A 25,332-nucleotide genomic window follows, 5' to 3' on the forward strand; every position below is an offset into this window, starting at 1 on the left:
TTTACATTTAGCTTTGTAGCAGCCTGCTAGTTCAACAAGTGCAGCTTTTTTTTGTCACCTGCCACAAACACGCCACCTGGGTCGCTGTGGGTTAAACACGCAGCCCACGTGGCGCTGTGGGTTAAACCACAGAGTCTAGGGCTTGCTGATCAGAAGGTCGGCGGTTCGAATCCCTGCAACGGGGTGAGCTCCCGTTGCTTGGTCCCAGCTCCTGCCCACCTAGCAGTTCGAAAGCACATCAAAGTGCAAGTAGATAAATAGGGACCGCTCCAGCGGGAAGGTAAATGGCGTTTCCATGCGCTGCTCTGGTTTGCCAGAAGCAGCTTTGTCATGCTGGCCACATGACCCGGAAGCTGTCTGCAGACAAACGCTGGCTCCCTCGGCCTATAGAGCGAGATGAGAGCCGCAACCCCAGAGTCGGACACGACTGGACCTGATGGTCAGGGGCCCCTTTACCTTTTTTACAAACACGCCAGGGGAAAAAGCTTCCCCTCACAGATTCTCTGCCTGCGATATGAGACCCGCATGACTGTGGCCTTAGCAACTATGGTCACTTGGGAGGAGAGACCTACAAGAAGCTACCTTTTGCATATACCGAGTCCGTATAGTTCAGTCTTTATTTGCGAGGGCAGCCGCATATTCCTGCATTGCAGAGGGTTGGATGATCCTCAGGGTCCCAACTCTGCAATTCCATGGCGACTGCCAGCAAGCTAGGGCCTTGCGCAGGCAGGTCACGTGATGCACCTCTCAGCTGTCACCCCTGCCGTAAAGGCACGCCAAGGTGCTAGTCCTCATGATCCTGCGTAAAATGCAGATTTAAACTCCAGAAGCTGCCTTGCTCTCAGTCCACCTGCGCTGACAGGCAGCAGCCCTTCTCGCGGGCTCTCAGACAGGTGCCGTTCCCCTACCCAAAGGTGCCAATGGGGACTGAACCCGAGACATCCTGTAAGCCAGGGGTGGCTAACTCCCAAGAGACTGCGATCTACTCGCAGAGTTAAAAATTGGCAGTGATCTACCCCCTTTTTTGGTTCAGGTCAAGGTTGTTGAGCTTTTTTTAGGAGCTTTTTAAGTAGCTGTTTTTTGGGGGGTTCAGGTCGAAGTTGTTGAGCTTCTTTTAGGGAGGAGGAAAGCCCCGTTTTTAGGGGTTCAGGTCAAAGTTGTTGAGCTTCTTTTAGGGAGGAGGAAAGCCACATCTTTGGGGGATGCAGGGTGAAAATGTTGAACTTTTTTAGGGGAGCAAAGGTGTTGAGCTTCTTTGGGGGGAGCCAGTGATCTACCAGTGATCTACCACAGATGTCCAGTGATCTACCGGTAGATCACGATCTACCTGTTGGACGTGCCTGCTGTAAGCCAAGCAGCTGCTCTAACTACTGAGCTTTAGAACTTCAGCCTCGGCCACTGAACTATTGCCCTCTGCTTAAAAGATAAGCTAAGGCTCCAGTCCTCATGAATGCAAACATAGGGCTCATACATTCTGCACCATTCACACTGTCTTGCAACCTCACACAGGGATGGACCCTGCAACCTTCTGCATGCCAAGCAGGGCCTCTGGCCCATGAACTGAGCAAAGTCTACCCCCCTTTATTCATTTCAAACAGCCAATTTGGAAAGGGGGCGGTTGGTGAATTAAAGAGGGTGTCCCAAGTTTCCAGCAAACCCTTAACACACAAACTACCGGAATGACTCTTAGCTAAGCGTTTATTGTTTCGAACTAAAAAACAAACATCCCGAAACAGCCGCAGCTTCTGAATTAAGTTTCAATGGAAAGCAAAGGATCGTTCCCACCCACCCCGCCCGCAAAACAAACCACGCCGTGTGGCACGACCAACGATTTGGTGTGCCAGCCTAGTTTTGCAAACCGAGGAGGTGGCTGCTAGGAGGCTGGTGCCCGTTGCTCTCTGCCGACCGCACAAATCCGTTCAGGTGGGTGGCAGCCTTCTTGGGGGCGCACTGCCAAGCCGCCGGTGTTGGGGGGGCCTGCTTGACGCAGGACCACGTCCTCTGGGTCTTGTGCTCCAACTGCATGTGGTTCTGTGGGGGGAGGCCCACGCAGGCTCTGCAGGGTGAGAAAAACCTGAGTTATGCACTCAAGAGGATTTTCTGTGCAAGGAGAGAGAAATAAAAGGTGTATCCCCTAAAGCTGAACTCATTTACAGTGGTACTTTGGTTCTCAAACTTAATCCGTTCAGGAAGTCCATTCCAAAACCAAAGCGTTCCAAAACCAAGGCGTGCTTTCCCATAGAAAGCAATGCAAAACGGATTAGAATCATGGAATCATAGAGTTGGAAATGACCACAAGGGCCATCCAGTCCAACCCCCTGCCAAGCAGGAAACACCATCAAAGCATTCTTGACATATGCCTGTCAAGCCTCCGCTTAAAGGCCTCCAAAGAAGGAGACTCCACCACACTCCTTGGCAGCAAATTCCACTGCCGAACAGATCTTACTGTTAGGAAGTTCTTCCTAATGTTTAGGTGGAATCTTCTTTCTTGTAGTTTGAATCCATTGCTCCGTGTCCGCTTCTCTGGAGCAGCAGAAAGCAACCTTTCTCCCTCCTCTATATGACATCCTTTTATATATTTGAACATGGCTATCATATCGCCCCTTAACCTTCTCTTCTCCAGGCTAAACATACCCAGCTCCCTAAGCTGTTCCTCATAAGGCATCGTTTCCAGGCCTTTGACCATTTTGGTTGCCCTCTTCTGGACACGTTCCAGCTTGTCAGTATCCTTCTTGAACTGTGGTGCCCAGAACTGGACACAGTACTCCAGGTGAGGTCTGACCAGAGCAGAATACAGTGGTACTATTACTTCCCTTGATCTAGATGCTATACTCCTATTGATTCAGCCCAGAATTGCATTGGCTTTTTTAGCTGCTGCATCACACTGTTGACTCATGTCAAGTTTGTGGTCTACCAAGACTCCTAGATCCTTTTCACATGTACTGCTCTCAAGCCAGGTGTCTCCCATCCTGTATTAGCGCCTTTCTTTTCTTTTCTTTTTTTTTGCCCAAGTGTAGTCCTTTACATTTCTCCTTTTTAAAATTCATCTTGTTTGCTTTGGCCCAGTTGTCTAATCTGATCAGGTCATTTTGAAGTGTGATCCTTTCCTCTTGGGTATTAGCCACCCCTCCCAATCCAATCCAACAGATTAACCCGTTCCAGACCCCTGAAACAGCAATTTAACATGATTTTTACTCTCTAACAGGAACATTAATCCATGAAATGAAAGCAATAAACAATGTACTGTACTGCAGTCACACAATCAAATCGTACAGTAGCTGGACTGGGTTCCACGGTGTCACAAAAAGAGAGCCACAAAAGCAAAAAGGCAAAATAAATAGCAAAGATATACAGACCTCAGCGTAACACTCAAATCGGAAGCGTAACATTCAAAACAAAAGTGTAACACTCAAAATGGAACATGTTTGGTGTCCGAAAAGAGTTCGCAAATCGGATCAGGGTTTGCAGTGTTGAGAACCAAGGTACCACTGTATTCCTAAAAACAAGGTGAGTTTTCTAGTCCTTGTGGTTGATTCGGATAGGGAACATAGGGTGCTGCCTTTATAGTGAGCTGACCCTAAGTACTGCCAGCACGGACTGGCAGCAGTGGCTCTCCAGGGAGCCTGGGACCTTCTAGACGCAAAGCAGACGCCCTATAATCCTGCGCTATAATCCTTTCAAATAAGCTAAGATTCCAGCCCTGGTTCTGAATGAAGCACTTGTTTAAATTGGACACTGCAGACCAGTGAGCCATACAGTTCAGCATTGCCTGACCCTGACCGGCAGCAGCTCCCTAGTGTCAGGCTCAAACCCTATTTTGCTGTGGTTGTCATCCGTCTGTCTCGAAAGAGGGAGGGAGAGTTGTAGAGACCCCACCCCACCCCACGGGGAGAAAAACACAGGGTTACCATGGAGACCCCAATCAATGAGGGTTTCGCTAGGGCCAGGGTTGCCATGGTTACTGGTGCAACTCATCCCTTAAAGGGGGGGGGGGTTTAAAAGATACAGGGAGGAGGTTTCCATGGTTACCAGAGCATCGCCAAAACGGGAAGCCCTTTTCAGGGAAGCTTTTTTTAATGGTTGACATTCTGTTGTGTTTTCAGTATTTTGTCGGCAGCTGCCCAGAGTGGCTTGGGGGAACCCTGTCAAATGGGTGGCATATAAAATATAATATTTGGGAGGTTTATTTATTCGTTTTAAAGGTCCAGATTTGGAGCTGGTTTGCGCCTGGAAAAACCTGAAGTCTGGATCAGCCTCAGACACACCTAATGGGTTTTGGGGGGGCTAAGCCCCCAGAATATTTGTTTGGAAGGAGGGAAAAGGAATGATGAGGCCTTTGTGATACTGAAACCGGGCCTCTGGTCTATCTATAAAAGCTCAGTACAGTGGAACCTCGGTTTATGAACACCTCGGTTTATGAATTTTCGGTTTATGAACGCCGCGGACCCATCTGGAACGGATTAATTCATTTTCCATTACTTTCAATGGGAAAGTTCGCTTCAGTTTATGAACGCTTCAGTTTATGAACAGACTTCCGGAACCAATTACACCCATGCTTCAGTTTATGAACGCTTCAGTTTAAGTACTCTGCGGACCCGTCTGGAACGGATTAATCCACTTTCCATTACTTTCAATGGGAAAGTTCGCTTCAGTTTATGAACGCTTCAGTTTAAGTACTCCGCGGACTGTCTGGAACAGATTAATCCACTTTCCATTACTTTCAATGGGAAAGTTTGCTTCAGTTTATGAACGCTTCAGTTTATGAACAGACTTCCGGAACCAATTGTGTTCATAAACCGAGGTACCGCTGTATGGGCTATTCTGTCAGCGCTGCCTCACTGATGTGGACTCTTAGGCCTGGGTGGCCCTGTATATGTGTTTTTCAAGCTTTAGTAAGAATAATAAATATATATATATACAGTAATACCTCGGGTAACCCGAATAGTTCGTAAACCGAACGCGATGGGCGCCGCCATTTTGCGCATGCGCAAAGCGCGCTTTGCGCAGATCGCGCAATCGCGCGCACGCCGCTTCTGCGCACGCGCGCGGGGCGAAAACACTTCCGGGTTTGCGCAGTTCGTAACCCGAACTGTTCGCAAACCGAGGTGGTCGTAACCCGAGGTACGACTGTATGGCTTCACAGTGGAGGACTCGAAGGAGGGGTCAGTAACAATATGTTTAATGCTAGAAAAGGATTTTAAAATGGCAAACTGCATGTGTGTGCTTTTTTGGGAGGGGTCAAACACAGACCACGGTCCATATACTGGTCCCCAGTATATATATATATGTGTGTGTGTGTGTGTGTTTATGTGCACAAATGCACACGCTTCCATTGGCAGCTACGCAAACTGCAGCATGACGACAGGCTTACATTTATATGTATATAGTAAGATAGCCAACTCGCTATGGTTACTTAAAGCCACGTCCCAATACGTCAGACCAAACCGCTTCCCTCTCAGAGCAGACCCCCTGAAAATGAACGGATCCACGTTAGTTGCACCTGCTCAGTTCAGTGGGTCTCCTCAGGAGGAGGACCCAAGTCCGGCTACGACCCAGTTTCCAAAAGGCGGGTGGGCGTCTGCGATTACCTGAACAGGTTCTCGATGGCGGCCCTCTGGCGAAAGAAAGCGTTGACCACCGGCGCTCCTTCGGGCACGAGGGGAGCCTTGCAGAGGAAACTCAGGAGAGACAACACACTGTGAAGTGGCTTAGGCTCCAAGTCGCCGTCGACGGTCACTCGGATCCGTTCGCAGAGCTCAGCCAGGATCACCAAATCCAAGATTATAGGGCTGGCCAGTAAGGAATCCTACAGAGACGGGAGCAGCTGGAAATATTTGCTTTGTTGTTCCAAACCGTCCCCTTCGGACGCGACGATTCGCACCTGTATCCCCAGCTTGGAAATAGCCGTTCATTTTCTCACTCTCCCCCCATATTTTATTATTTTGACACAATAATAATCATAAATAAATAAGAATAAAAATGTGCACACACACACACACACACACACACACACACACACACGACCATTCCATTGTAACTACCCGACCTCCCAACACTTTAACACCTCTTGCGATGGTTCGACCCCTTTCCGTTTTAACAGTACAAATTCTACAAACACCTTCCACATCTCCTCAAAATCATTTCTCCTGCATATTCCCCGCATTACCTTAACGGCATGTGTTAATTTATTACTACCGTGTTTCCCCTTTTTTAATACGTAGTCAAAAAGTAAGCCAGGGCAACAATTTTAAGCATTTGAGAAATATAAGACATACCCTGAAAATAAGACATACCCCCATGCCTGCCAACTGGGGGCCTGGAACCAGGAGGTAAAATGGCGTTTAAAAACGCCGTTTGAAGTGATTTCAGCTTGCCTCCCCGCCGCCTGGAACCGGCTGCTGCAGCGCGCAGCAGCGCCGGGCGGAGCGCCCAGCAACACGGACGGAGCGCTCAGCAGCACCAGGAGGAGCGTCCCACCGTGCCAGGCGGCGGGGTGGCAGGCCTCCTTGGCATGGCGAGGAAGAGACGAGGCCGCTGGCTCGGGCGCTCCTGAGTCCTGACCCCAGCCGCTTCTACGCGGCAGCAGCAAAAGAGACGTGCGGCCACATGGAGAGGCGAGCGCCCGAGCGGGAGACGCGCTCTCTGCAAAGCTCTGCACTCACTTCATCCGCCCGACGGGAAAGCGAAGTGGGGAAGAGAAAAAGAGAAAAAACCGAAGCGGCTCTTTTTCTCTTCCCCACTTCGCTTTCCCGTCGGGCGGATGAAGTGAGTGCAGAGCTTTGCAGAGAGCGCGTCTCCCGCTCAGGCGCTCGCCTCTCCATGTGGCCGAGCGGGAGACGCGATCTCTGCAAAGCTCTGCACTCACTTCATCCGCCCGACGGGAAAGCGAAGTGGGGAAGAGAAAAAGAGAAAAAACCGAAGCGGCTCTTTTTCTCTTCCCCACTTCGCTTTCCCGTCGGGCGGATGAAGTGAGTGCAGAGCTTTGCAGAGAGCGCGTCTCCCGCTCAGGCGCTCGCCTCTCCATGTGGCCGAGCGGGAGACGCGATCTCTGCAAAGCTCTGCACTCACTTCATCCGCCCGACGGGAAAGTGAAGTGGGGAAGAGAAAAAGAGCCGCTTCGGTTTTTTCTCTTTTTCTCTTCCCCACTTCGCTTTCCCGTCGGGCGGATGAAGTGAGTGCAGAGCTTTGCAGAGATCGCGTCTCCCGCTCGGGCGCTAGCCTCTCCATGTGGCCGCATGGCTCTTTTGCTGCTGCCGCGTAGAAGCGGCTGGGGTCAGGACTCAGGAGCGCCCGAGCCAGCGGCCTCGTCTCTTCCTCGCCATGCCAAGGTGGCCTGCCACCCCGCCGCCTGGCACGGTGGGACGCTCCTCCTGGTGCTGCTGAGCGCTCTGTCCGTGTTGCTGGGCGCTCCCCCCGGGCGCTGCTGGGCGCTCCGCGCTGCAGCAGCCGGTTCTGGGCGACAGGCTAAAATCACTTCAAATGGCATTTTTAAATGCCATTTTCCCTTCTCAGGGCTGACTTCGCTGGGCGCGCGCTACACCTGAACCAGGAACAGCTGATTTCAGCGCTACAGCTGATCTGTATCTGCATGTGCCAGAAAGTGTCATGTGTGATTGCACAGAGCACCAAGCCTTAAGACATCCCCTGAAAATAAGACACCGTGGTTTTTTTTGAGGAAAAAAAGTTATAAGACGGTGTCTTAAAAAGGGGGAAACACGGTAGCTATATGTCCCACACCTCTTTGTACCATTCCTCCATTTTATATTCTGCTTGCCCCTTCAAGCTTCCTAGCTATCGTAATTCGTGCAGCTTTCAAGAAAATTTGTGAGCAAGTCCTTCCTCGCCTGCGAACCTTAGCTGCTCATTTTCTAGCTCTCTATCTCCAAACGGGGACAACCCTCCCCACTTCCTCATCCGCTCCCGGCGCAATTCCTCACGCACCTCGCAGACGTTGTGAATGACTATGGTGCTGGTGCCGCCCAAGGCAATCTCGGAGGTGTATTCGTCCAGGGCCCGCTTGCTATCGCCAACATAGGGGACATATTTGATCACCACCTGTCCGGGGAGAGGAGGGAGAATGGCGCCGGTGAGAAAACAGGGGAAACAATCCTTTGCCCTAGCCTGGTGCAGGAAGGCACATGGCAAATGTCACCCGCCCTCCGCCCCCTACTCACGCAATGGTCTGGGCGCTCCCCGGGCCCGTAGAGGATGGGGTTCGACTGTACCATGTCGTCCACGACGTTGCTCTTTGAGATCTCCTTGGAGCGAAACTGGGCAGGCGCCGAGAGGTTCTTCCCATCGTTGTTGCCAAGGTGGTTGTAGCTGACGATGGAGACGGGCTGGAACCGGCGGAAGGAGCGGCAATGAGAGGCTTGGCATGGGTCCCAAACGGGGTACCCGTGCCCCTGAAGGACCAGGTGCGCAGCCTGGAGGTCATTTTGGACTCACCGCTGTCCATGGAGGCGCAGGTCAATTTAGCTGTCCACCAGCTCCATCCGAGATGACTCCCTGCCTTGCGCATGGTCTCGCCACAGCGGTCCATTCTCTGGTTATCTCCCGCTTGGACCATTGCCACGCGTTGCACGTGGGGCTCACTTTGAAGGTGACTCGGAAACGGCAACTAATCCAGACTGGGGACCGGGACCATATAGCATCAGTCCGAAAGTATCTTCACTGGATCCCAGTATGTTTCCGAGCACAATTCAAAGTGTTGGGGCTCACCTTTAAAGCCCTCAACAGCCTCGGGTCCAGTATACCTGAAGGAGCGTCTCCACCCCCATTGTCCAGCCTGGACACTGAGGTCCAGCTCCGAGGGCCTTCTGGCGGTTCCCTCCCTGCGAGAAGTGAGGTTAACAGGGAACCAGGCAGAGGGCCTTCTCGGTGGTGGCAGAGCGCCCTCCCATCAGATGCCAAGGAAATAAAGAACTACCTGACTTTTAGAAGACCTCTGAAGGCAGGGAAGTTTTTAATGCTTGATGTTTTATTGTGTTTTTAATATTTTGCTGGCATCCGCCCAGAGTGGTTAGGGCAGTCTGATGGGTGGCATTTAAACGATAAAATTATTACTAGTCTTTAAAATCACACAAAGCTGCTAGACCTCAAGGAACAGGTCAAGTAAACAGCAAAGCGGAGCAGCAGCAAAGTACACAGCAAACACCTGCCTTTTATTGGTTCGAGAGGCGGCTATGCACTCCAGTTTAGAACCAGCTGAGCCGGTTTGGCTGCCCCAGGGGTCAAGCAAGGGTTCAGCAGAGACTCCTGTGGACAGATCTCCCTCCCTACTGCTCTCATTTCTGTACAGTGGTACCTCGGTTTATGAACACAATTGGTTCCAGAAGTCTGTTCATAAACTGAAGCATTCATAAACTGAAGCGAACTTTCCCATTGAAAGTAATGGAAAGTGAATTAATCCGTTCCAGACGGGTCTGCGGAGTACTCAACCTGAAGCGTACTTAACCCGAAGCATGGGTGTAATTGGTTCCGGAAGTCTGTTCATAAACTGAAGCGAACTTTCCCATTGAAAGTAATAGAAAGTGAATTAATCCGTTCCAGATGGGTCTGCGGCGTTCGTAAAGCGAAAATTTGTAAACCGAGGTGTTCATAAACCGAGGTTCCACTGTATCAAGATTCAATTCTGGGCAGATACACTGGGCTAAATATATTGGTCATAATATACAATTAGAAGATTGGGAAAAATTATGGAAAGAGGTAATCAATTTCACTGCATGCAGTGCTTTAAAGGAAAATATAATGAAAATGGTGTACAGATGGTATATAACACCAGTGAAATTAGCTAAAATGTACAAAACAAATAACAAATGCTGGAAATGTAAGAGAAAAGAAGGTACTTTCTATCATATGTGGTGGGAATGTAAGAAAGTAAAGGGACTTCTGGGAAATTATTTATAATGAGATTTTTTAAAATGTTGAAATATACATTTGCAAAAAAAACCCCACAAAAAAACCAGAAACCCTTTTGCTTGGTATAGTAGCTAGAGAGATTTACAAGCATGATTAAAAAAAATGTTTTTATATGCGACAACTGCAGCAAGAATACTATTAGCCCAGCGATGGAAGCAAGAAGAATTACGAACAAAAGAAGAAGGGCATATGAAACAGATGGACTATGCCGAGTTGGCGAAACTAACTGGGAAAATTCGGAACCAGCAGGACCAGACTTTCCTGAAAGATTGGAAGAATTTTATGACATATTTGTAGGGAGAGCTATATGAATTATTGCGAAAAAGGACTAAGGAGGGGTTTATTCAGGATTTGGATTTTATAGCAATAACTATTAAAATAAAATGCAAAATCAGAAAGAAAGTTAGAAAACCATTAGTCGAGGTTGACAAAAGTTCTAGGTTGTGATAGCCAAGGGTTTGTTATTTTGGGCAACTTTCTGGGGGTGCTGTGCCAGCGATAGGAGGGAGAAAGGGGTGGTTTCGAGGTTTCCTCAAGACCCTTTGGGTTAAGCGGCTCACCTTAATCCCAGAGCTGATGAGGAAATCCACCAAGACCGACTTGATCTTTGTCTGGCCAGACTTGAAGTCGTCGCCGGCGATGAACACACCGCGTTGCACCGCCAGTTGGACAACCCCCGGCAGGAAGGTGTTCTGGGGGGAGCCGTTGATATAACTGCAGCCCTCCAAGATGCTGGCGATGGCAAAGAGGCTGGAGGGGGAGATATCCAGGCCACACTGGACCCCCAAGAAAGCAAGAGAAAAGGGGTGGTTTGATGGGCAGCAATGTCTTGGGGGGCACCTCTCCCACCCAGGCACCCCTCAACCACAAAAACTCACTGGGGGGTCCTCTAGATCCCAACTCTCAGCGGCCAGCAAGATCCCTCACTCTCAATCTCAGGGTTGTGGGTTCGAGTCCCACGTTGGGCAAAAAAACCCTCCTGTATTGCAGGGGGTTGGGATAGATGACCCTCGGGGTCCCGTCCAACTGCGATTCAGAGGAGGCCTTCCCTCCCAAGAGCAAGGAATGCCTCTTCTCAGATCACGGAGGAGGAAACCCTGTCGTTGTTGTTGGCACCTGTCTGTCTCAAGAGGCAATGGAGTGAAGTAAAAAGGTGAAGTAAAAATGCTGTGTTAGTAGCACCCAAGCGACCTCCCCGGGGCACAAGCCTGGGCTGTGTGTCTGGAGGTCCTGGGCTGCCCAGACGACAGGACCCCCCCTCTCGGCCTCAAAGATGGGGCCCAAAGGGAAACAGAGCAAGACGTTGGGCACCAGCTGGACTGCAGGAGTTGCCAGAAGGAGGGGTACAAGGCACCATGCAACCACTCCAGATCTGTGCAGGATTTGCTCCTGAGCCTTTTCTTCTCCCAAAGATGTCCCAGCGGAGGTTTAGGGCTAGAGTCTTCCTTCTCCTAGATGGGCTCCCTTCCCAGGTGGACAACCCCTAACTGCCCCTCACTTCCCCCTACAGCAGGCATATCCAAAGTCTGTTGGGGGGGGGCCTAATCTGGCACGTCGGTCGATTTAATCCGGCCCCCTTGGCAGTATAGGTCCTGGGGCAAAATCCTTTTTTAAAAAAACCCTAAAAGCAAAACTCAACAACTTTGGTCGGCCCTCAAGCATGTTCACTTCATCAAATCTGGCCCTCTTTGGAAAGAGTTTGGGCACCCCTGCTCTACAGAAACCCCCTTCTTGACCGTTGGACCCCCCTCTTGCTCTCGTCTGCCGGAGCCTGTCTTCGCTCGCAGAGGAAGCCCCTAACTCCCCATGGGTTGGCCCATCGGCTCCTCTCCCCTGGTTTAGCCGGCCAGTCGAAGCCGTTTCCCGGGATTATGACCGCTGTCGCCTGCTGACAGCTTTTGGGAGCCCAGTGCAGGGCGGGGACCAAATTACCCCATAAGGAGTGGGACGTGTCCCCCAACAGAGGAACTACCCCTTCCTTAAAACCCCCTACATCCCAGGAAAGCCTGTGGCCCTGCAGGGATACTGCTGGGACTCCCAGCAGCCAGCACCTTCCATGCTCTGGGATTTGAGGTATGGCAGTATCTAGGGCAGACATCCCCAAACGTCGGCCCTCCAGATGTTTTGGACTACAATTCCCATCATCCCTGACCACTGGTCCTGTTAGCTAGGGAGGTGATGATGGCATCCACCATGGAAGCCTGGGTCCTGCAAGACCTGGAGGGCCACAGACCACATTCCCGCAACCACATTCTGGAGAAACGGCGTCCAAAAAATTGCTGCCAACTCCTTTGCAGAACTGCTGTTTCCCAGGGGGAAGTTTGAACTCGCTTCACAGCAATTCATTTAAAAACCAACCAACCAACCAACCATTAAAGTAGAAGGCTCAGGAAAAGAGGCAGTGCAGATAAAAGAGGAGGGCGAAGGGAGGTATTTGGGCAACTTGCCTCAACGGCTTGGAGTAAGTTGTCGGCTGTGTCGTTCACACCGGGCTGGGCGTCGGAAAAGCACTCTGTGTTTGCCGTCCAGAGCACAATCACTTTGTCTACCCCGCTGGAATTCTTGAAGTCCCGGATATCTTGTCGGATCTGGGCCATCTAAGTAAAGGGAGGGGAGGGAGGGATTGACCAGGTATGCTACAATGTCAGTTCCCAACCCAAAATAACAAACGAGCCCCTGGGATCCAGCTAAGTCCATCTAGCTTAGTACTGTCTACACTGACTGGCAGCAGCAACTTGCCGGGATTTCAGGCAAGGGGATGGATCCAGCAGTGCTTCTCAACCTGCAGAGATCACATGCAAAGTAGGTGATCCATTACTCCCCTATGGGACCATTCCTTTTTTTTTTTAAGGAATTTAAGCATTTAAGGTCCCCATCCCTAATTTGCAGGTTGCCATCTGATTAGATTTCTGATTTGATTTTAGGATGTATTTTAATTGATTGCTTGATTTTATGGTAATGTGTTATATATTTGATGTTAGCAACTCTGAGCCCAGTTTTGGCCAGGGAGGGCAGGGTATAAATAAATTATTAATTATTAATTATTATTATTATTATTATTAAAAACAAAACCTATGATCACAGTTCTTATGGTTCTCGCAGTTTTGAATAAAAGGGGTCGTTTTAAGTAGGAATATAGGGGAAAATGCCTCCTACAGACCACTAGTCCACATAGGCTAGTATTGTCTACACTGACCGACAGCAGCTACCTAGGGTTTCTGACAAGGGATTTTTCCCCAGGAGCATTCTGGGATGTTGAACAGTTGAGCTGCGGTTCTTCCCTTAGAAACTAAGACAAGGCAAAGTCTTCAAGCTTCTGAATAAACAACTGGTTTAAAATCGGAACAGAGAATGTTGCTTTAGGCCAGGCATCCCCAAACTTTGGCCCTCCAGATGTTTTGGACTACAGTTCCCATCTTCCCCGACCACTGGTCCTGTTAGCTAGGGATCATGGGAGTTGTAGGCCAAAACATCTGGAGGGCCGCAGTTTGGGGAGGCCTGCTTTAGGCCAAGTCAAACCCCCTGGGCCATCTAACCCAGTTTGGGAAACACGGACTGCCAGCGTTTCTCTCTCAGGCCTACCAGGAGACACTGCCTGGAATCAAACATTGTAATAAACCCGAGCTTTGCAGAGTTCTATCCTGCGCACAGAACTGCCCATGAGGTCTGGATGCAGCCCAACACAAGGGGCAAGGCCAGCAGCTGAGAGCCCCGCCCCCGCTGGTCCCAAGCGCCCACCTGCTGCGCTGTAGTTCCCGTCAGGACGTTGTCCGCTCTCTCCTCCTGGTTGTCCGCGATGAACTTGGGGATGTAGATGGAGGCCCTTGGCTTCATGCCCTCCATGTAGGGACGCAGCTGCTCCTGCAGTGCCCAGTCAAGAACTTGCGCCCGGTGCATGGCGTCGGCCAGGTTCAGGGAAGAGATGTCCCAGCCTGGCGGGAGGGAAAAGGGCAATACTGTGAATATACTGGACCCCATTACATTTGGCTTTTTAAAAAGGGCTATCCAAGGCAGGGGGGGGGGTCAGCAAACCTTTTCAGCAGGGGGCCGGTCCACTGTCCCTCAGACCTTGTGGAGGGCCACACTTTTTTTTTGAGGGGGGGGGATGAACAAATTTCTATGCCCCACAAATAACCCAGAGATGCATTTTAAATAAAAGCACACATTCTACTCATGTAAAAACACGACCATCTGCGAGCCGGATTGAGAAGGCGATTTCTTAAGAGATTTCTTTTTATTTCATTTTCATTTTATTTTTTATTTGTACTTTTCAGATTTTACAATCATGTTGACATTTCCAAACCTGACTTCCTTCCCCCTCTTTCTGCGGTTCCTTAAATTTGTTTTTGATACCTTCTGCATATCCAAATGAACTTAACTTACTCGTTAATCTTTGCATTATTGTCTTAGGGTAATTTAAATGTTATTACACCAGCAATATCGCCTTGAATTATGCTTTGTTGCTTGTCTCTGGCATTTTGTATTGTTTTTATTTTGCTATGGCTGTATGCTAACGCAAAAAAGGTTTGACAATTTATCTTCTTTAAATGTCTACTCTTACGTACCTGCAGGTTATTACCCTGCCAGTGTTTTTATCTGCTTGCAATTTATCTGAAAATAACTTTTTGGCAATTTCTGCCCGGACGTAGTTTCCATTGGCCAAATCCCGGCTACTTCCAGGGAGATTCCGGGCATATGACAGCCCTACTCCGCCCCCCCCAAACCTCCTTTATCCAACCCAGCACCTACCATCAAAGACGATATCATTGGGGTGAACCATTGGAAGAATATCCCGGAAAGGGATGTAGACGTCGCCAGCCGGACCGGTGCCCAGACACACGGTGGACGCTTGCAAGAGAGATCCGTAATAATTGGCATGCTAAGAAAAAGAAAGGCAGGGACTTATTAGAAACATCAAGGTCTCGGGCTCACAGCTTCGGCCCGCAACCTTTCAGATTCAGGGAGGGTACCCAGCAAAGGTTTGCTCCGGTTTCAAAGGATGTTCGGTTGCTGGTGAAACATCTGGCGGAAGGGCAGCTCATCACAACTATTAAGCAAGCTTCCATGTTTAGAGGCAGTCTATCCCAGAGACCAAAAAAGAGAGAGGTGGGGGTGGTCTACCCTAAGGTTACCAGACGTCCCCGTTTTACAGGGACAGACCCCAGATTTACAAATCAGTTCCCTGACAAAATCCATTCGATTTAGTAGGAAGTTGAAAAGTGCCCCTGGATTTGTTGAAAAAAAATATCCGGTAACCTTAGAGACTCTATCCTTCTCACGACCCACTCGTGGTCTTCCCAGAGGTTATCATGATCAGGCGTGGGGGAACTTTGGCCCTCCAGATGTTGCTGAACTACAACTCCCATCATCCCTGGCTGATGGGATTTGTAGTTCAGCAACACCTGGATAGTCAAAGGTTCCCCAACCTGTTTAAACCTTAGTAAAGAATGGATGCTTTTGAATTCTGGTGCTGGAGGAGACTCTTGAGAGTCCCATGGACTGCAAGAAGATCAAACCTCTCCATTCTGAAGGATATCAGCCCTTAGTGCTCACTGGAAGGACAGATCCTGAAGCTGAGGCTCCAATACTTTGGCCACGTCATGAGAAGAGAAGACTCCCTGGAAAAGACCCTGATGTTAGGAAAGATGGAGGGCACAAGGAGAAGGGGACAACAGAGGACGAGATGGTTGGACAGTGTTCTCAAAGCCACCAACATGAGTCTGACCATGCGGGAGGCAGTGGAAGACAGGAGTGCCTGGCGTGCTCTGGTCCATGGGGTCACGAAGAGTCGGACACGACTAAACGACTAAACAACAACAACAAAAAGCCCCACTTGTTCATATGCTATATTTGTGGTCAAGGGCAGTTATCAACACTTTCATTTGTATAGTAAGTTCTCAGAATGTATTTTGTATAGCCAACTAGATCTGTATTTGATTGCATTTGATTCCTTTGCTGTGGCTGAGGCAAATAAAAATAAAGGCAAATAAAATTTTGATTTGATTTTGTTGAATATCATTTCAGGTTTTTGCTTTGCATTTCCTTTGTTTTTAGTATGGTTTTGTTTTGTTCTGTTTTGCTTTTTTGTTAATTGAATTTTTGTATTTGCTTGTGAAATTGAAATAAAGTTATTGTTAATAATAATAATAAAAGATTTTATCTATCTACAGAGGGTTCCCCAGGTCTAGGTTAGACAGACCAATTCAACTTAGTTGAAATGCACTTTTTTGGGTCGACATTTTGGGTAGCCTAACATTGTCCTAACATGGAGCTGCTGCTGTTGTTTTTAAAAAATTAAGAATGATTTACTTCAGACTGAAAACAGCAACAGATCAGAAATCAAGAGACTGAACCTTGCTTTTTATTAGAAGCGGGTGGGGAAAATGGATCGGACTGAAATCAATATTTTCACCCCCAGATCAGAGATTGAATGTTGTTTTTTATTAGTTGTTGTTGTTTAGTCGTGTCCGACTCTTTGTGACCCCATGGACCATAGCACGCCAGGCACTCCTGTCTTCCACTGCCTCCCGCAGTTTGGTCAAACTCATGTTGGTAGCTTCGAGAACACTGTCCAACCATCTCGTAGTATTTATTAGTAGCAAGGAATTATCAGATTTCGGTCAACATTTTCACCCCAAAATCAATCTGGCCCTTTTGATGGAAGGCACATGATAAACCATATAAAGAGACATTATTAAGAGGGGGAAATATGTTTGAATCTCAGTTCAAACAAATTCCCCAGAGTGAATCACTACAGTATTGACAAGTGATGAGTAAACAAGACAAATGAAAGGAACAAAAAAAAAAGGAAAAAGAGCACTGAAGGAAACAACAAATCAGCAGAAATAAAAATCATGGACACACACACCCCACAAATAAAAAAAGATAAAACACACTTGGTGCTACCAAAATGCTAGTCGGACTTGGCCTGGCACAAAACTTTCCTTGCTCCCGCTTTTAGCCCTTGTGCCAAGGAACTCGCTCCCACATAAAGCCCGATAGCGGCACCCAATTTCACTCGCCTTCCGTCCCGTCTTCGTCATCCAGGAGAGGCCCAGCCGATTGGCTAAGACGGCGGCTGTCACCGTGGAGCCGTTGTTCCCGCCCCAGCCGACGAGCATCACGCCCAGCTTGGGGACATGCCTCTCTGTGCGGAAAATGACATTGGTGGAAGATGGCTTCACCTGTAGGAGTGACAATTCAGAAGAATGTAAGGACAGATCCTGAAGCTGAGGCTCCAAGACTTTGGCCACCTCATGAGAAGAGAAGACTCCCTGGAAAAGACTCTGATTTTGGGGGAAATGGAGGGCACAAGGAGAAGGGGACAACAGAAGAGGAGATGGTTGGAGAGTGTCAGGGCCGTCTTAAGCATATCCGATGCTGTGGTGCAAAGATCCCTCCGGCGCCTAATGAATCTGCCGACTCCTCTCTTAAATTCATCTAGGTTGGTGGCCATCACTGCCTCCAGTGGGAGGGAGTTCCAAAGTTCGACCACAAACCACGTGAAGAAATGAAGCAGCGCAAGACTGAACGGGCCATTCCACATCAGTTCAAAGAGTATGAAGCTTCGCCACTGGCCCCACCTGCTAGCCTGCTCCCTAAAATACCACTGCTTTGCTCATTTCTATATATAGGGTGCCTACATTCTACCATTTATAATTATTAGTAGCTTGCATCATATATTTACACCTGTTATTATTTCATGTTATAGCAAGTTTCTAGAGACTAGATCATTAGTTTTTGTAAATTGTGTTTCTAAAGGAACTTTTGTTATTGCCAAATGCCAATGGGTTTGCATTATTAAGTTTGTTATGAATATAAAAATCATTTTAAGTTAGAGCATAATAATTATTTCACTATTCATATACAGTACTTCTTCTTAATTGTATTTCAGTTCAACAATTACTTCGATAAAAATGCATATTTTGTGATGTGCAAATGGCTTTAGATACCTATTAGGTCCATCAATGACCATATAGCATATATTCAACACAAAAAACAGTGACCATTTGTTGTTGACAAAGGACAGCTGGACATAGAAAGGGCCCCATTACCTTCAGTAGCTGAGGGCCTCATCAAACCTAAATCCGGCCCTGAATTAAACACAGTAATAATTAGGGTTGTGTCGCAACAACCAGTGAGGAAATATGTCCATATTTCAGCTAGACCTCCCATTTTCTCTCGTGCCCATGTGCAAAAGATTTGGAGTGCCGCCCAATATATTCTTTCAGAGTAGCTGAGGCTGCGTTTTTTCACTAAACGCAACACAACTTCCACACTTCCCCCATCGAAACTGAAGCGTTCAGCGTTCCCGAATTCCTGACTTTGGACAGAAGGAGCTCCCTCGTGGCGTTCTTTGCCAGAGAGACCCCAGAGGTCCATGGCGGTAAACTTGCCTCCTTTCGCTCCGATTGGCTCCGGTCCCCACAAAAGGCGAGGACAAAAAAGCTCCCCCTTTGTGCCAATTGGACCACTCTAGGATGCTGGAGTCAGGGACCCCTGCTGCAAAAGTCTTTGACACACTCTCTCTCTCTCACACACACACACACACGACCCTGAACTGCTACTTTTCTGCTTGCGGGGATCCCAACAGAAGCACCCCCACCCAGCAACATTATGAGACTGGGAGTCAGAGGTTAGTAGTGGGTCGAAGGGCTCACTCAGGACAGACCAGGAGCACTCAACTTCACTTCAGTTCCGTCCACACAAGCCCTCATCCCTGCTTTGTCATCCTCTATGGGCAGAGTTAAGGTGATGCTATCAGCAGTCAAGCCAATGAGCTCGATTCCAGGTCATGGGGACCCAGCAGATTTTGGGGGGGGTGTAGGACCCAGCAGCCAAGTCTCCTGCTTGTCCTATTGCCACCCTGTCAAGGCTCCCCCCACAACCGCTTCATGCTGAAAATCGCCTTCCTAAGAGCACTCAAACAATTACCTGCATTGCAGGTATGACCCCCGGGGCCCATTCCAGCTCTTACCATTCTAGGATTCCTGCTGGGGTATTTTCCCTGAACACCTTTGCTTTCATTTTCAAAACGAAAGAGTCCAGATCAGAGGGGCCCCTGCATTGGGAGCAAGAACCCTCTGAAATTGCAGACACCCCCCACCCCAAAGGGTACCGCAGAAAGGTTCCCACGGAACTTTGTTCCCACTCTCGGAACTAATCTCAGAGCTGGAGGCCAATGCGAGGGTCTCCTTCCCAGCCAAACTGACCTCTCTTCCCACCCTGCCAGCTACCCCACATTCCCTCAAAGAAACTGGCCTGCAGACATTCCAAGGGATTCCTTTTGCCAGCAGCTGGAAGGCTTGCGAAGGCCCTGTGCTGTTGCAACGACTCCCAAGCGCCACAAACTGTATGTAGTGTAGAATCACAGAAGTGTAGAGTTGGAGGGGAGTCCCGTGGGTCATTTAGTCCAACCCCCCCCCCAAGAAGTGCAGCTAAACTGCAGCAGAGTTGCTTCAAATTCCTATAATACCGTAGTTCAGCCCATCGTTCTGCCAAGACACCGAGGTCCAGCTCCGAAGGGCTTCTGGCGGTTCCCTCCCTGTGAGAAGCGAAGTTACAGGGAACCAGGCAGAGGGCCTTCTCTGTGGTGGCGCCAGCCCTGTGGAACTCCCTCCCACCAGATGTCTTTTCTTTTGTGTGTGTGTAATATTTTTATTTGTTTTTACCGATACAAATTTACAGAAAAACATTTTGTCTACTCATCTCGCGAGGTTCTCTGATTCTCGTGACTTCCCCCCAACCCCTGCATGGGTCCTTATAACAATATTCAAAACTGCGTATCATTCTATTCTCCACAATTTTCATTTTTCCAAGTTGTCCACAGTTTCCGTCACATTACAAGCGTGCCTTAAAGTCCAGCTAAAGTTTTAATTTGCTTACAATGATCTTTTAAAGAAATTGTAAATTGCCCCCATTCTTTTTTAAAGCCCTTGTCTTCCTAATTCCTGAATGTCCCGGCTAGTTTTGACATATCGGTGTAGTCCAGCAGCAGATTCGATTGTCATCTTTCCCTAGTCGGAATTATTTCTTCTTTCCACCCACCAGATGTCAAGGAGATAAAGAACTACACAGCTTTTAGAAGACATCTGAAGGCAGCCCTGTATCGGAAAGCTTTTAAATGTTTGATTTTTTACATGTGCTGGAAGTCACTCAGAGCAGTTGGGGCAACCCAGTAAGATAGGCAGGGTATAATAAAAAGGTAAAGGTAAAGGGACCCCTGACCATTAGGTCCAGTCACGGACGACTCTGGGGTTGCGGCACTCATCTCGCTTTGCTGGCCGAGGGAGCCGGCGTACAGCTTCTGGGTCATGTGGCCAGCATGACTAAGCTGCTTCTGGCAAACCAGAGCAGCGCATTGACTACAGCACCAATCTTCCTCCCCAGTTCCCCGCCCGCCCCCCCCCCAAAATTCAGCCCCAAAGGGGAAACTGAGCAATGGTGATGACTAAGAATCACGCCCCCACCCACAGGCGCACTCTACCTGCAGCTTATCTACTTGCACTTTGACGTGCTTTCAAACTGCTAGGTTGGCAGGAGCAGGGACCAAGCAACAGGACCTCCCCCCCAACCCCGTCGCGGGGATTCCAACCACTGACCTTCTGATCGGCAAGCCCTAGGCTCTGTGGTTTAACCCACAGCGCCACCTGCGTCCCTTTTTCTCATTAGATACCTGTATGAATATAGCTGTATATATTTTTTTGGGGGGTGCCATATTTTGTCCCCGCTCAGGGCAGCATATTAGCAAAGTCCGTCTCTGTAGGGAGAGTCAATTCCCCAATGGGGGGCAGCTGTTCGGACACAGGGGCAACCAGACTGAACCTGCCCCTCTGGGTCTGATCTTACCCCAGGGATGTGGGGTAGGAAGCCTCTCTGGGTGTTGGGTACCTCAAACTCCCAAAGAGCCAGCATGGCCAATGGTCAGCGATGGAGGGAGTTGGGGGTCCAGGGAAGAGCACAAACTCCCTTCCCTGTGTTGGAGGTTTTAACTGTTAGGCAGGCAGGAAAAAGGACCGAGCAACGGGAGCTCACCCCGTCATGGGGATTCAAACCACCGACCTTCTGATCAGCAAGCCCTAGGCTCTGTGGTTTAACCCACAGCGCCACCCGCGTCCCAATAATCATAATCATAATAGCTGTTTTTGGTATACAGTGGTAGGTTAGTTTTCGAACGCCTGTGTAGTTGAACGTTTCGGAACTCAAACGCTGAAAACCCAGAAGTTAAGTGGCTCGGTTTTCAAAAGTGCCAGTTCTGAGTTTCCTGTACTGAAGCTTCCGCTTTTCGAACATTTCAGAACTCAAACGCACTTCCGGATTGGATTATGCCCGGAAACTGAGGTGCCACTGTTATCTTTTATTCTTAGGACTGCAGATCAGCCTCAGACCTCTGTGCGCAGGAGGTTTCAAGCTGTCATTCCTTGTATCGCCACCAGGCAGGACTGGAAATCTCTCCTGCGTATGAAAACCTGGAGACTGGCTGCTGCCAGTCAGGTACCGTGTTTCCCCCTTTTTAAGCCATAGTCATAAAGTAAGCCATGGCAGGATTTTTAAGATTTTAAAAATATAAGACATACCCCGAAAATAAGACATGCAGGCGCCCAGCAGGGAAGGTGGGAACGGGGCCCGAGGACGCCTCTGGCCAAAAGTTATGGGGGGGGGGTGTCGGGAAGTTCCATTTGGTGGGGGGGGAGTTGGAGGGAGGGAGAGACACCGCTGACTGGGCTCGTTGCCTCTTTTTTCTTTTCACATTGTTTGTTCCTATAAAATGCCCGCAAGCCGGCTAAACAGGAAAGAAAGGGGAGAGGACTCACGCGTTTTCCCTCCCCGCCGGCACCTTTTTCCTCTTCCTCCCCCCACCCCCAAAGCTTCCTCGATCCGGTGCTGGGCGCCGACCCGGCAGGCCGCTTCCTTGATCCGGCGGCCTGCCGGGTCGGCGCTGATCAGTGCTGCGCGGAGCACTGGATTGAGGAGCCGGTCTGCAGAGTCAGCGCCCAGCAACGCCGTGCTGGATTGAGGAGGCGATGCTCTGTGCAGCGCTGCTGGCCGCTGACTCTGCAGACCGGCTCCTCGATAAGCGCCGACCCGATCTGAGGAAGCCCCGCTGCTGCCGCCAGTCCCCGAGCTGCGCTTCGGCTCGGGGGACTGGCGGGGAAGGCAGGCAGGCGGCAAGCAGCGCCCGCTGAGTTTCGGCTCCGGGACTGTTGTTGCCTGCCTGCCTGCCTGCCTTCCCCAAGGAAGCCCCGCTGCTGCCGCCAGTACCCCGAGCTGCGCTTCGGCTCAGGGGACTGGCGCGCGCCTGACATCACCGAGGTCGGAATCCGCTCCCCGCGTGCCTTCTCCCGGGGAGCCTCGGTGCGGCGCTTCGCAGGCGGCCCCCGCGGTAAGTCTGCAGCTACGGCGGGGACCTGACCTGGCAGCAGAGGTAGCGGAGGCGACCCTCCCGGGCGGAGCACCTGAGCCAGCAGCCGGGCCTCTGCCTGGCCCGGCTGAGGAGGCCTGCCACCCCGCAGCCCAGAACTGGCGGCTGCTGCAGCGCAGAGCGCTCGGAGAGCCCAGCAGCACCACGGAAGCAGAGAGCCTGCGAGGAGGGAGGAGGAGGAGTAAGAGGAGGAGGAGGACTCCTCTGTGCTGCTTGGCGGTGGCACTTTAGCAGCATGGTCATGGACACCCTTCCTGGCAGGGTGGCTGCGGCCCCTCAGCACAAGCCGAGACCCAGCGCCGACGGGGTGCCCCCTCCTTAGCCCAGCCTGCTCCATCTGAACGCGGGGAGGGAAGGAAGGCATGGGCGTATGTGTATGTGCGCGCACACGGTCTAGCCCGCCACAGATTCTGAGGGACAGTGAACCGGCCCCCCACATTAAAAGTTTGCTGACCCCTGTCCTGGACAGTGTTGCATGCTCTCCACCTGCTCTGGCTTCCCATATATTACCAAGCTAAGTTCAAGTTCTTTTGTAGATACACAAAGACCAGAACAGCTGTAAGGTACTGTAATAAAAACAGTAAGATTAATTAAAAAAAGACATCCCCTGAATATAAGACACCGTGTGTGTTTTTGAGGAAAAAAAGTTATAAGACGGTGTCTTAAAAAAGGGGAAACACGGTAGGTAGCTGTGTTGGTCTGAGTCAAAACAAAATAAAAAAAATTCCTTCAGTAGCACCTTAAAGGCCAACTAAGTTTTTATTTTGGTATGAGCTTTCGTGTGCATGCACACTTCTTCAGATACACTGGAACTGGCTACTTCTGTTTCAGTGTATCTGATGAAGTGTGCATGCACACGAAAGCTCATACCAAAATAAAAACTTAGTTGGTCTTTAAGGTGCTACTGAAGGAATTTTTTTTATGCTGCCAGTCAGTGCAGGAGATACTGAGCCAGATAGGTCGAATTGGTGTGGACCAGTTTAAAGCACTTCTGATGCCCCCCCCTCTACTCCTTCATTCAACTCACCCATCTTGAGGTCCCCCCCCACTCTCCATTTTATACCCTACCTTGGTCACCCCGTTCTCCTGGCAGACTTGAGCTGTGGGGTAGCTGTATCTGGCCTCAATGAAGTCTGGGGTGTACGTGACGTCCGGGCTCTCCACCACAAACGGGGATGTCATGATGCTTGTTCTGGGTGGAGGGGGAGAAAGAGAGCGGAATTAAATAGCTAGCAGGCAGCTGCTTCAATCTCCCTAAGGGACACTTCGCTATTCCTCCTGCAGTGAGGGATGCGCCTCTCTGTGCGAGTTCCGGTTCCTGCTGGCTGGCTGGCTGGAGGAATGCAGGAACGAAAAGGGCAGAGGCGTCTCTGCAGAGTCTCTGTGCCGGAAAGAGGGCGTGAACGGACGCAGTGTGATGCGCCAATCCCAGCAATTAGAAGCCTTAACGGAGACTCATACAGAGGCATGGCAGGAAGAAAGGGGATTGTTGTTATGGCACGGCTGCATTAAGGCAGGAAAAATAAATCTTGGGGAAACATGGGAAGGTAAACGGAGAGGAAAGGGGGCTGGGGCGGACAGAGAAACGACGAAAAACCCAGGTGTCCGGGGAAACATCCCTGTGCTCCTCCTCCCCCCCAACTCCAGTGTGGGTCATTGGCCCGCCCACCCACCCTAAATGGTTTTAACCAATTTAAACATAATTGGCAAAGCTGCACTGTCCATTTATTAACTAATTGACAAAGCTGGGGGGACGGGAGCCAGGTGTCCGACCTCCCCCCCCCCTTCGAAGAGGTCTTTGAAACCTGGAGGCACGCCCCCTCAACCTCCGCTTCTCTCCCCGGGGGACGCAGCGGCTCCCTTCCCAAAGCTGGAGGGGAAAGGGACCCAGGCGTCCTGGAGGAACAGAGGTGGGGAGAGGGAGGGAGATAAAAAGGACCCAGGCGTCCTAGAAGAAGGGAAGGAGGAAGGGGGGGGACTCAGGCGTCCTGGAGTTAGAGAGATGGAGTGGGCGGGGAGGAAGAGGAAGAGGACCCAGGCGTCCTGGAGGAACAGAGGTGGGGAGAAAGAAAGAAAGAAAGAAAGAAAGAAAGAAAGAAAGAAAGAAAGAAAGAAAGAAAGAAAGAAAGAAAGAAAGAAAGAAAGAAAGAAAGAAAGAAAGAAAGAAAGAAAGAAAGAAAGAAAGAAAGAAAGAAAGAAAGAAAGAAAGAAAGAAAGAAAGAAAGAAAGAAAGAAAGAAAGAAAGAAAGAAAGAAAGAAAGAAAGAAAGAGGAGAGAGAGAGAGAAAGGGGGAGAGAGAGAGAGAGAGAGAGAGAAGAGGACCCAGGCGTCCTGGAAAAGGTAAAGCGTACGTCTTGGAGAAGCCAAAGGGGTCCCCGGCGTCCAACCCCCTCTCTTCCAAGCCCAAACCGTCCCCCCACCACCACCCGGGCCATCTTCGAAGGGAGGGGGGCTCCAGAAAGGACAAAAGGCTGCAGTGATGGGGTGACGCAGTAAAAATCCCAGATCCCCAGCCCCGCGCCAGGACGCACCTGACTGAAGCTGCTCCACTCTGCGCAATGCGCTCAGCCTCCTGCCGGCGGAGACTTAATTCTTTTCCGGGACCCGCCTCTCCCTCTCCCCCCGCCCACTCGCGGCTCCGCCCCCTCTGGAAAAATTTTCCATTCACTCCCTACCGAATACCCCCCCCTCACCTCCGCCAGGCACGTGCTCCGGAGGGGGCCCCCCCTCCCATTGCCGTTGGCAGATTTCCTCCCTGTACCAGGAGCATTTTCATGAATGAGATTGCACACACACCCCCACCCGGAACCGCTCAGGAGGGGGGAAATTTGCTTGCATCATCTAACCGCCATCCTCCCTCTAAGGGAGGGAGCGTCTCAAGATATAGAATTGTAGAGTTGGGAGGGAACCACAAGGGACATCCAGTCTGACCCCCAGCAAGGCAGGAATTGTTGCCTCGTTGCAGCTGCCGCCATCGTCTCTGACCATTG

General features: G+C 50.1%; 1 protein-coding gene across 2 annotated transcripts; it reads right to left on the reverse strand.

The window, feature by feature from the left end:
* Nucleotides 1-1,680: 1,680 nt before the first annotated feature.
* ISYNA1 (inositol-3-phosphate synthase 1) lies at nucleotides 1,681-24,902 on the reverse strand. Of its 2 annotated transcripts, none has more exons than XM_060275347.2 (11): nucleotides 24,874-24,902; nucleotides 23,411-23,534; nucleotides 16,944-17,105; nucleotides 14,671-14,800; nucleotides 13,660-13,853; nucleotides 12,369-12,518; nucleotides 10,482-10,697; nucleotides 8,175-8,339; nucleotides 7,942-8,055; nucleotides 5,589-5,806; nucleotides 1,681-2,056 (listed from the first exon to the last, which is right to left on the reverse strand). In XM_060275347.2, the coding sequence occupies exons 2-11, from the start codon at nucleotides 23,522-23,524 to the stop codon at nucleotides 1,846-1,848; spliced, it is 1,674 nt and encodes a 557-aa protein (XP_060131330.1). In that variant the 5' UTR covers nucleotides 23,525-23,534; nucleotides 24,874-24,902; the 3' UTR covers nucleotides 1,681-1,845. The 2 variants fall into 2 exon arrangements, with proteins under 2 accessions (XP_060131330.1, XP_088529157.1); XM_088673031.1 differs by having other exon boundaries at nucleotides 24,694-24,902.
* Between the last annotated feature and the right edge of the window lie 430 nt (nucleotides 24,903-25,332).

Source organism: Zootoca vivipara, chromosome 6, assembly GCF_965207765.1.
Source record: "Zootoca vivipara chromosome 6, rZooViv2.hap1.1, whole genome shotgun sequence".
NCBI classification, from domain to species: domain Eukaryota; kingdom Metazoa; phylum Chordata; class Lepidosauria; order Squamata; family Lacertidae; genus Zootoca; species Zootoca vivipara.

Bases quoted from the DNA above. Each gene is read 5' to 3' on its own strand.
- ISYNA1 (XM_060275347.2), bottom strand. From the start codon at position 23,524: ATGACATCCCCGTTTGTGGTGGAGAGCCCGGACGTCACGTACACCCCA. The intron at 12,519-13,659 runs GTGGGCGCTTGG...CCCTTTACTTAG, and splicing joins CGGGAACTACAGCGCAGCAG to ATGGCCCAGATCCGACAAGA. The intron at 2,057-5,588 runs GTAATCGCAGAC...CTCACCCTGCAG, and splicing joins GCCATCGAGAACCTGTTCAG to AGCCTGCGTGGGCCTCCCCC.